This window comes from Dermacentor silvarum, chromosome 5 (genome assembly GCF_013339745.2).
Source record: "Dermacentor silvarum isolate Dsil-2018 chromosome 5, BIME_Dsil_1.4, whole genome shotgun sequence".
Classification (NCBI taxonomy): Eukaryota; Metazoa; Arthropoda; class Arachnida; order Ixodida; family Ixodidae; genus Dermacentor; species Dermacentor silvarum.
In genome coordinates this window covers 26,484,591-26,496,684 of record NC_051158.1, presented here as the reverse complement: position 1 = coordinate 26,496,684, position 12,094 = coordinate 26,484,591, and the positions used below count along the sequence as shown (strand labels likewise).

The 12,094-nt window shown below is 44.5% G+C and overlaps 1 protein-coding gene across 3 annotated transcripts in view; it reads right to left on the bottom strand.

Moving 5' to 3' along the window:
- Positions 1-12,094, bottom strand: part of LOC119453127 (uncharacterized) — a 37,095-nt gene that overhangs the window by 1,023 nt on the left and 23,978 nt on the right. For all 3 annotated transcript variants that reach the window (XM_037715129.2, XM_037715130.2, XM_049667560.1), the window contains exons 7-9: positions 9,357-9,412; positions 4,109-4,245; positions 283-410 (exon numbers count right to left, since the gene is read on the bottom strand). In XM_037715129.2, the coding sequence (XP_037571057.1) occupies positions 283-410; positions 4,109-4,245; positions 9,357-9,412 (321 nt within the window). The remainder of the gene's footprint in view (positions 1-282; positions 411-4,108; positions 4,246-9,356; positions 9,413-12,094) is intronic.

Sequence of the window (12,094 nt, the reverse complement as noted above, 5' to 3'; positions counted from 1 at the left end):
CTGAGAAAAAGCTGAATACTGCAATATGAATCTCTATGGGGATTTCAAGGGCAATTTCACTTACTTCGTTATATCCATTGTTTTTTTTATATCGCGTTTCGTTGTAACTGAGGTTTGTCTGTACAAGCGAACAACATTGTTAACGTGCGCTTCCTAGATGGCTGCCGTTAAAGGCTGCTCGGAAGTTCAACGTTTTCCGAGATCCCGTGGTCCGCAAACTTTCATGGTAGAATGCATACGTATGTGTGGTACAAATCCGCGTTAGAAAAGTTAGGCGGTAACCTTTTCTAGGCGCTTGCAGAAGGTGACAGGCGATAGCCGACTGATGTCGTGGAAGTCGTAGACGGCCATGTTGGTCTGCACCGTCTCCAAGTCCATGCTCATGTACGGGTTGCCTTTCAAACAGACGCCTGCGCAAAACGTTGCATGGACAGACACCTGGGGTCACTCACGTTCGTGTATAGCGTATGATATAACGGCAGAGCGGACCGAAGCTATAAAACAGGGGATCACTTTAGTTTTTGTTTTTTCCTCTTCTTTTAGACGTCTAAAAGAAACAGCGGCGTACTGGTACACTGTTAAAGGGAACAGATGAGTACATTGTAACATGCGTGACTTTTTTTCTCTCCGGGGAAAGTATAGACAACCGCTCGCTTCGCAGCAGATTATTTGTGGTTGGAGGCGCTGGTCCAAACACTTGTGCGGTGCATTGACGTGTATCGCCTCAGCCAGCATTTGCAGCTACAGCGTCAGCAAGACGAGAGCAGCCCGATAAAGTGCCCCCCCCCCCCCCCCCCCCCCTTTAATAGTGCACCGCACTCTAGACCATGTCAACGTTACGAGAACGTCAACAAGGTACCATCTACGTACCATCTTGCACGCGTATGCATTCGAACGAGACAAAACGGGGTCACAGGTATAGATGACGGAGGGAAGTGTTCGACAGCGGTCGAACAACGGAAGTGGCGTCAGCCTGCGCTCTTGATTTCGTTCCACGCATATGTCACTCTAAGTGGGCCATAACAGTAAAACCTCGTTATAACGAAGTTGAAGTGAAGGAGGAGCCAAAATTACTTCGTTATTTACATCCATTATTGCATGTACTGCAATATCGTCTTACACTTTTGCATAAGATATACCATTATGCAGTTTTGAAAACCCAGTTCGTTACGACCCCATCTTATCGTTCAGTCCGCTTAGATCACCACCATAAGGTACACGTTAATACTTGCCGCACTAACACTTTTCTTTTATTCTTTCGTCCCACGCACGTCTAGTGACTGGAACCACCTTTTCTCAGATATCGTTTCCATTTCGGACCATGATCTATTTTGTGCAACCATTTACAATCACTCATTTGATGATGCATGGAGTGTTTTTTTTTTTCTTAACGCGGTTCTTCGCATTGTATCTTCATTCCTACTTTTTGTTGTATTAGCCTAACATTGTTTCGTCCTGTGTATCGTAGATGTTATTAGAATTGTACATATTATTACATTTTGTATTTTGTTTACTATTTATGTACCCCACTCCCCTCGGTAAAGCTCTGTGCGCTTGAGGGTAAAATAAATAAATAAATAAATAAATAAATAAATAAATAAATAAATAAATAAATAAATAAATAAATAAATAAATAAATAAATAAATAAATAAATAAATATGAATCTCAATGGGGATTTAAAGGGGATAGAATTTTAATTACTTCGTTATATCCACCATTTCGTTATATACCGTATCGTTATAACGATGTTTGACAATGTTTGCAAAAACGTTCCACATATTAAGCGGAGATTGTGTGGAACCAATATGCTTCAGTAACAGCTCTTGCTTCTGTCGAGCTTCTTAATACAACTCGCTTTCGTGCAAAGAGGAGCGTACCTATATAATGTCACCATAAAGATCGGTCACGTTTTTCTGAGGCATTGTCAAACCCGCGCCACCTAAACAGCACGCGTTGAGGCAATGGCGCCCTCACACGCCTATTTGCTGGGTGAGTGAAAACGTCACGATCGAAATAGCTTGATCAACGGCCGCAAAAGTGACCGCGACGGTAACAAAGTTGTTCATGATACATTACGTGTTTACAAATTACGAAATACCACTGCATTCGAAGTGTACTCGAAGTGCATTCAAAGATTGGTGTACAGCGCAGTCGAGATCTTTTACGGCCTACGCTTATTATTATTAGTTTGTTTGGGGGGGGGGGGGGGGAGGCAGTGGATAAATAACATAATTTATGTAGCTCCGCCGTCATTATGTAAAGTACCCCGCTTCGTATTACCCCGCCGTTTATGTACGAAGAATGTTCAATGAGCTTCTAGAACAGGTTTTCAATCTAAGACCGAAGCGAAGCCGAAGAAAGAAATATTCTCAAGCCTTTGTAAATGCCAGTATAGTTATTTTCCTGTTAATTCTATTTCACGTCGTTTATACGTGCAATGTTCTCTAACACGGTGTGGTATTGATTACTAACAATATTTTGCTGCCATTTTCCTTTTTTCCTAACAGCTGTTGTCACGCTTAGTCGCGCAAGCCCCCTAATTGGCTTTGACAGGCCCGAATAGTTTTGCATCGCGCATGAAAATGGCGGTTATTATTATTATTATTATTATTATTATTATTATTATTATTATTATTATTATTATTATTATTATTATTATCCTTTCATCGTTCCTCTCTCCTTCCGTATTTGTCGCCTTACCGAATGTGCATTGCCGGAAGAGAAAAAAATATATATTATATTAAGGAGATGGTATAAAAAAAAAAGGCTGGAATTAAACGCATGTGAGGCATACGTGATTAAATCAAGCAGGTTAGGTAACTATTTGTCACCGACCCGTTTTGAAGAAGATGCCAATAAATTATTATAATCATTTGTAGCCATTCAGTGGCGATCAAGCACCGTCAGTTCATTGTGTCACCTATTTTGTATGTCATGTACTCTGTTTTTCACTTTTGTGTTATTGCTTCAAATTTTGCTTCTTTTTTATTATGGCTTTTTACGTGCCAAAACGACGACCTGATTATGAGGCACGCCGTAGTGGGGGACTGCGGATTAATTTGGACCACCTGGGGTTCTTTAACGTGCACCTAAATCTAAGTACACGGTTTTTTTTTTTTTTTTTTTTTTTTTTCATTTCGCCTCCGTCGAAATGCGGCTGCCGTGGCCGGGATTTGATTCCGCAACCTCTTGCTTAGCAAGCCAACACTATAGCCACTAAGCAACCACGGCGGGTCATATTTTTCTCACTACGTACCGCCATTTATACTGTTCATTACTGTGCGTTCGATTTCTGCCTCCAATAACTTTTGCTCGTAGTTGTTCTACCCTTTCTTTATTTCGCCGTGCATCAGTATTCAGACCTCCGGCTGTTCCTGAACACATAAAGTAAACATTGATTGATTGATTGATTGATTGATTGATTGATTAGCAGGCTGATCACCAGCATCAGGAAGGGCGAAGCGCACACCTGCTCTTCGGGAAGAAGGTGACAGAAACGTAGAAGTTGAAAATAGGAAGAAGCGAAGAGAAAAAGAAAGAACAAGATGCGGAAGAGACAAGGAAAAAAGAGAATTGCGCGTATTCCCATTTACCCTATGGTGTTTCGTTTAAGCTCCGGTCCTACAAAAAATTGTGCAGGAACGATCGACGATTATTTTCAATGTGAGTGAATAACCTGAACGAAGGAACGCACGAGCGACCGAGCGAACGAAAGAACGAGCGAAGGAATGACAGAGCGAACGAAAGAGCGAACGACAGAACGAGAGAGAGTACGAGTGATAGAGAGAGAGAGAGAGAGAGAGAACAGAAGAAGGAGAGAGAGAGCAAGAGAGAGCGAACATTTTCCTTTCCGAGTCCAGCCACCGACGTACCTACCACGAAAAGAGCCGAAAGCGACAGCGAAAGCTATTCGCTTTAAAATATCTGAACTGTTGTCCCAACGCGTCTGCTGCGACTGTTCCAAAACTGGGCTGTAGCTATGCGTTCCTTTACGAGTTGTTCGTTTATCCGGTGGCGAACTAGTTCACCGTAACGATACAGTCCACTTATTGTTTACCAGGGAACGTGGGGCGATCGAGGATCGCGGTGTATGTATGCGTAACGCACCCCTGGCGAGCCTCTGCGTGTTCTCGTGGTCCTCGTGCAGCCTCGGCACGATGGTCTTGAAGGAGACGAGGCCTGCCGCAGCCACGATGCCCGCCTGGCGCATGCCTCCGCCCAGGCACTTGCGCACTCGGGCCACCCTGCACGAGAGCGAGCAGACGAGCGAACGGCAAAGCGTCGTTCATTCATTCATTGTTCGCTCTGGTACCAGAGAGCGGAATACTGAGTTTAACTAAAGCTGAAGTTGTCAGTCCAGCTATAAGTAGGGCTTGCTGCTTCAGATGAGGAAATTGAGATTACATAGACAAGAGAAGAATATAGAAGGAGAGTTCGTTCATTCATTCTTCGCTCTGGTACCGGAGAGAGGAAGACGGAGTTTAATCAAAGCTGAAGCTGTCAGTCCTGCGTTAATTGCAGGGATTGCTGCTTCAGGTGAGGAAATTGCGATTACATGCAGAAGACAAGAATACAGAAGGGGAATGAGAAGACAAAAGGAAATAAATAAATAAATAAATAAATAAATAAATAAATAAATAAATAAATAAATAAATAAATAAATAAATAAATAAATAAATAATAAATAATAAATCCTACTGAAACGTTCCGTATGCCATTGTAATAATTCCATATGTGTTAACACGCATTCATGCACCTCACTTTTTTATCCGTAGCGTTTATTTAGGCAGAAGATATGATACACGTGCAAAAATTTTAACGACATCCACAGGATATACATGTTATGGAATCTGCATGGATTCCATATGAAATACGTTTGATTGCAGTGAGAATTATACGGAATACATGTGGAAGTATTGGAGTGCATAGGGAACGTTTCAGCAGAGAATAAATAAATAATGCCCAGAAGACTAACAAAAGATCAAACAATGTCTCTGAGATCTTACTGACGTATATTATAACTATGACAGCATGGCCTTAGTGGCTCGCATTGGGTCCCGCGCTCAGTCTGCCACAAGGTCCTAGAAAATCACACGCCCGTATTTGTCCTCATAGCACCAATTAAGTGGAGTCTTTGCTGCTAATACCGTGGCGAACCAAGCTGCCCGATCGATCTTCAACAATATATATATATATATATATATCATCAGCCTATATTTAAGTCCACTGCAGGACGGAGGCCTGCAGTGGACTATATATATGGATATATATATAGTATATATATAGTGGATATATATAGTGGATATATATATATATATATATATATATATATATATATATATATCATCAGCCTATATTTAAGTCCACTGCAGGACGGAGGCCTCTCCCTGCGATCTCCAATTACCCCTGTCTTGCGCTAGCGTATTCCAACTTGCGCCTGCGAATTTCCTAACCTCATCATCCCACCTGACTTTCTGCCGTCCTCGACTGCGCTTCCCTTCTCTTGGTATCCATTCTGTAACCCTAATGGTCCATCGGTTATCCATCCTACGCATTACATGGCCTGCCCAGCTCCATTTCTTCCGCTTAATGTCAACTAGAATATCGGCTATCCCCGTTTGTTCTCTGATCCACACCGCTCTCTTCCTGTCTCTTAACGTTATTCCTAAGATTTTATTGCGATAGCAATTATATGGACACTTCAACCGGATTTCTGCCGTCGGCGTCGCCGTGAGGTTCCGTATAGATAAAATCTTCGCCGCGCGCCGTATGCCCCAGAGGCAGCGTGCGGGGACGCGCGCTATCACGGAGAGCGAACGCACTCAATCTCCCACGCGCAAGCAAGAAAGCGGAAAGCCAGCGCCGGAGGGAGCAGGGGGGGGGGGGGGGGGGGCACTTCTCTGCCAACAACCGCGCTCGTCGTTCGTTCGACCGCACCGTCTCTTATCTCCACACGGCTCTGACCTTTATGCGCATTCGCCGCTCAGTTTCCGTTGAAGCGATAGACCGCGCGTACCTTCGCCCCCTGCTGCGGCGTATATCCGCTCGCTGCCAGCGTTTTGACGGTCGTTGTCTGCAGTCATTCAGTGTGATCTATTCATGTTTGTTTGTGCGCGCTCACACCACGCTTCTTCAATCAGTTAGTAATAGTCGGGCCACATTTTCCAACGCACGCTACACATGCAATGCTGCCCGGGTCGGCAGTGCAGCGCTACAGGTGTGTCCCTTCGCACGCGCTGCCCACGGGAAGCGCTTCTCAGCAACACCACCGTTTCACACACGCCTTCTCGTGGTCATCGAGTCTCTCTTCATGTCGGTCTACTTACGCCGCAGCACACCTGCTTACTTAATCAGCTCATGTTTACTACAATTCATATTGCTACCAAAGCCGCTCACCTTACTTCGTATGACATTGCTGTGTTGCTATCGCATTCATCGCTTCGCCCTTAGGGCGAAACTGTGACATTTTGTTTTCGTTCCATCGCTCTTTGTGCGGTCCTTAACTTGTTCTCGAGCTTCTTTGTTAACCTCCAAGTTTTTGCCCCGTATGTTAGCACCGGTAGAATGCAATGATTGTACACTTTTCTTTTCAACGACATTGGTAAGCTCCCAGTCAGGATTTGGTAATGCCTGCCGTATGCACTCCAACCCAATTTTATTCTTCTGTAAATTTGTTTCTCGTGATCAGGGTCCCCTCTGAGTAATTGACCTAGATAAACGTACTTCTTTACAGACTCTAGAGGCTGACTGGCGATCCTGAATTCTTTTCCCTTGCCAGGCTATTGAACATTATCTTTGTCTTCTGCATATTCATCTTCAACCCAATTCTTACACTTTGTCGATTAAGGTCCTCAATCATTTGTTGTAATTCGTCTCCATTGTTGCTGAATAGGACAATGTCATCTGCAAACCGAAGGTTGCTTAGATATTCGCCGTTGATCCTCACTCCTAAGCCTTCCTAGTCTAACAGCTTGAATACTTCTTCTAAGCATGCAGTGAATAGGATTGGAGAGATTGTGTCTCCTTGCCTCACCCCTTTCTTGATAGGTATCTTTCTACTTGTGGAGAACCGAGGTAGCTGTGGAATCCTTGTATGTGTTTGCTAAGATATTCACATATGCCTCCTGTACTATATATATATAGATCGGGCAACTCGGTTCACCATGGTGTAACAAAGTGCAAACTACCCGATGGCATTGAGCACGCGTTGACCCACTATCACCGCTATACCACCGCCGCTATACGGAACCTCACGGCGACGCCGACGGTGACGACAAAAATTCGCTCGGAGCGTCCGTGTAATTGATATCGCGATAAAAAAAGCTACTGGGTCAGGTTACGCAAAGTCTCAACCGTTGAAAGTCGCCCCTCAACGTGCTTGCCAAGGTGCCCCGGGAGACGTTATAGGTGTGTTGAGGATCGCGGCGATAAAGAGGGGAGGGGGGGGGGGCGTACTTGACGATCATGCTCGGCACAAATAGCAACTAGCGTTCGCCATCCGATGTGTAAGACCAGCGTTCTGAGGTATGCTCACGGGATAATGAGATCTGGTACCAGAGAGACAACTCTTCGAACCGGAATTCCTTAACTCTCACCCTGAAATTGTCAAGCTAGTGGCTTAGTCTCGCAAGTGCATGTGTAACTATAAAAGTTAGGAGAATGTTCCGCTGCTAATAGTATTGCTCTAGCTGTGACTTCGCTTTTGTATTTGTTTTACTCAAATTTGTAGCAGCTGTATTACGTTTACAGCTTGGTGCACTGTATTGTGCGTTTCTTTCCAAATTACAATTGAATAACCTGTATTACTTTATTCAAACTTGAACTGATGTAGTCTTCTACATCTTAACGACATAGTAATTCTCTTAAAATTCTCGTCTCCTTATCTCTTACTTTTTTGTTTATGTGCAACAAGCCTAGTCAAAATTGGTGTAGTGGTCGCTGAGACATAAAGACGTGTAAACCATTGTCGACGCGAAAGAAGACAAGGTCGACGTACATAATACGTGTATTTATAGGTATTGAAATTGGGAGTAGCATAAATATGATGCTGTGTTGTATAATTGCATGATATTTTTTTACATTATTCGCATTATTTTCTTCGTTCCATTGTCAGACTGTACACTTGTTTCCGGACCCTCTATTTTTTTTACTCACGTGTGTATTTTACAGCAAAGCGGTTAAGGGCTCACCTTTCGATCGTCGCGTCCGGCAATAGAAAAACACTCTCATTGGCCGTATGCTGTATGTGCGAGTGAAAGCGCGCGAGGGCGAGGGACGCGCGCTTTCACGGGGAGCGAACGCACGGCGGAGACCAAACGGGGCTTCCCAATAGAAGGGGAGTGGTGGGCGCGGAGGGCATCGAGGCACTCTAGACTGTGCGTGTGCGTTCCCGCTCCCCCACTGCGGCGCATGCGCGCAGCCCTGCCGGCCTCAGCCGCCGACTTTCTCTGGGCTCTCGCCCGCCTCTCCCTTCGACAACGGCGTTTAGCCGTTCGTCACGTAGCCAGCGTTTTGACAGCGGTTTTGTGCGGTCACACAAACAACGCGCACAACTGTTGTCCACGGCGGCGGCGTTTTGCGGTGCAACGCCGCGCGCGTTCGCACCCAACACGCGCGGCGTTGGTGACGTGTTTATGAAGAACGTGCCAACCTTTCCGTAAACCTTATCGGCGGTGCACCGTAGCGACCATAAGGCCATGGTCCCTGTGGTCACTAAATAAATGAAAACCACCAGATCATATATATATCTCAGTCTGTAATAGTTCAAATAACCGATTACACCATCAAATCTTAGTATTCATAATTGGAAATACATAATTCCCAGCATAGTACAGCTTCGCTGGTCTTCCATCTCCACCCCAGTGGAATGGCTGACAGTTTTTTTTTTTTCCTTCGCGTTTTGTTTAGTTTTATTTTTCACACGCAACTGGGCCGGTCCCTGCGTTAGTGCAGTATATGGTACAATGTGGTTAATTTTGTATTTTTTTTGGCACTAGTAGGACCACGTAGCGTTAATTTTGCCTACTCGGCGACTAGTTCTCGCTTCTTGTGTCTCTCTGAGGTCTAAATTTTGATACCCTTTGGGACTCGCTATACAACGTTCCAAAGCAACGAAATTTGCCCCTTTTGTTAAGAGGTCATATATACGTATAGATGGCCAGATCCCAGGTACGCCAAACCCGTACGAAGTCAGCAAAAGACGACCTTGTCTTCCAAACGATTTCTCCGTTCCCTTGTATTGCATGGGACAGGAGCTTCCGGGCTGAAGTCGTTGGGATACTGCGCAACCACGACTATACTACGCGTCACCGCGGAGACACGTCTTCCGGAAGTTTCCACGAAAGATGATACTTACTTGTCGATAAAATCCTTCGGGCCGGCCACCAGGGATCCTATGGGACAGGCGAGCCCCTGGACCAATCCGAAAAACAAAAGAAGCAGACTTATGCCAATCCGAGCAACTCACACAACAAGGACAGCGAAGCTGTATCAGGGAGTTCGGTCACCCTTTCGGAAGTCCTAAAGATCTGCTTTGCCGCTGCCCCAAAATATGAACAAGACTTTGCAAACGCTCCGCTGTATTCGACGCAAATTCCTTCACTATATCCGAGCTGGTGGGACATCTGTACTATCCGTTATATCCGAGACATGTTCGTGCGTGCGGCACCGGTTCCACCGGTATCGACGTCTGATTGCAGGTTCTGACGGCCTGACAGGGCTGCGTTCCTGGGTGTTGTTTTAGTACCAGCTCATGACTGGAGTCCGGATGTTTAGGCACTGAACATTGCCGTTTTAGGCGCCTGTAGCAGTCACTAAAGCTGCTGTTTTAGGGTATATACAGGCGCCAGTTACTGGCGTTTAGGCCCAGTAATAGGCTCAGATAATAACTTCCGTTCTGCATCTGAGGACATATATATTGTGATTTTCTGAGGAACACGGCCCTCTAAATCCTGGTTTTGTGAAATTCTTTTTTATTTGCTCAATATAATGGAATAAGGATCGTTCCACGTAGGTTACGAAATTTAACTCAAATCTAGTGTGGCTATAGACACCACAGGAAAAGCTCTGAAAGCACTGACAAGCAACACTGTCACAAGATTTTCGGCTTTCAGGTAGAGCCTGTTTTTTTTTTTTTTTTTTCACTGAGTATTAGTTTGTATGGAGAAAAGGATACGCTCGCAACATCCACCGGATTCCACCGGCACATACTTATACTTCAGAACGTTCAATGATCCAGTGCCCTCTGGAATTGCAAAATGTTCGCCAGTGAGAACTTCTGACATTTCTTTCAATATGGAAAATACGGAATTTTTGTCCTAGATAGATTGAAGTTTCGAACTAATTGTATCAGCAACCGGTCCATTAAGGATGGTGCGTCCAAAAGCAATGCTCTATATATAGACTGCTGCAAAGCTGTCAATAACAGCCTTTATACACCGGCGCCGGTGTGTGTGGTAATGGTTGGCTGCCTAAACTCTCTCTGGGAGTTCGTGTGTGAAGTAGGCTTAACCTGCAGGTTATGAGCGTGTCGTTCTTTTTATTTATTTCATTCTTCTTTTTCTTTCACGAACTTCGACACTGACCCTTACCTCGGCTTAGGCCACCCAGCTGTCCTTGAAATTATGCAACCTCTTGACTGTCCATGACGAGTTAGATCGCCATGGCGAAGGTTGCACTATGCAGTATATGCTGTGTAACTTTGAAACATAAATAAATAACACACGTAAAGGCGTTATAGGCATCCCTGGTATCATATATTTTGTGATAAAAAAAGGCAATATAAATGCAGATTTTTAAAAGGGAATCTGCACATTTCATTATTTATTTTTAGATTTCTCATTGCAGTTAACTTTCAAGCAGAAAGTATATACTTCTAGCGACTGCGATCGCACAGTTTTGATTTAGGCATTAAAAGAACTGTAAAAGTATGGACGACGTCCACGAAAATGAAGACGAAATTGAAACCGAGAAACCTAAAGCTGTTTAAGCGCGCAACAAGCCTGGCATTTCTTGCCGTTCTCTGAAGTGTTTTAGCTGATATAAAGTTAGAGCGAATTAAATCGGCATCTAGCGCAGGGCAGGTGACATGCGCATGCGTTGCCTCCACTGCGTGAGTTTTGCGTACGCTACGTCTACGAAATAATTTTGCAGCATATACATCCACGCGTGAATTATGTCCTTCGCTCTAAATAATATTTGGACGTAGATCGAGTTTGCATTATCATCGCTTTGTACGGTGGCGGTGAAGACCTTAACATTGAACAAAAAACTTGAGTTCTTTTGCTCAGGAATACAAGCAACCACTAAAATCAGGAAGGATAGCGACGGCACAGTCAACGCCATAGCGCAAGGCCTGTTCACTTCGACCCATGACGTCATAGAAGGGACGCTCCCGAGTAAGCCGCGGTGATTTTGACGTCACCGCTTTCGTCACGCCGGACTTGACAACGCAAATTTTGGTCCATTAGCATGACGTCATAAACCAGAGTGCACAGGCCTGCTATCTAGGAGGCATTGGCACAGTCGTCGGCCGCCGAATCTAATCTTATACGCGGGTTGAGTTCAGCCCCTTATCTATACACGTCTCACCGTGCGTTCCAGTTTAATCGCTATAGATGCTGGCGTGCATTTCCAGGAAGGCAGAACTGTCGACGATAAGGGCCGGCCTTTCTGACTTTCTCCTAGTGCATTTTATTTCTCTTCCGCTCTCTAGATACAGTAGAATCTCGGTAAACGGAAATCGCTCATACGGAACTGCCGCTTATAAGCGGAACAACAGCCTTATGATTGGTTTTAAGCGGTGCAAAAAAAATAAAGAAAAAGCTCGTTATAAACGAAACCACGTTTTTTAAAAACTCCTTATAAGGTACTACAAAAATTACCGAGAATGAAACTGAGCGGCCAATCTATAGCGGCATCGCGGCAGGCATATATCGCTCTTTGCGCCTTTCCTTTTCTGTTTTTCTGCATGGGTTTCTCGCCAAGATCAAACCTAACGATGAGTGGTTGCTTGACTAAAACGGCTTTTCTTTTTTTATACTCAATGACTTTTCTTTGTTTCGTTTTTTTTTTTGTAATTATGTTTTGTGCTGC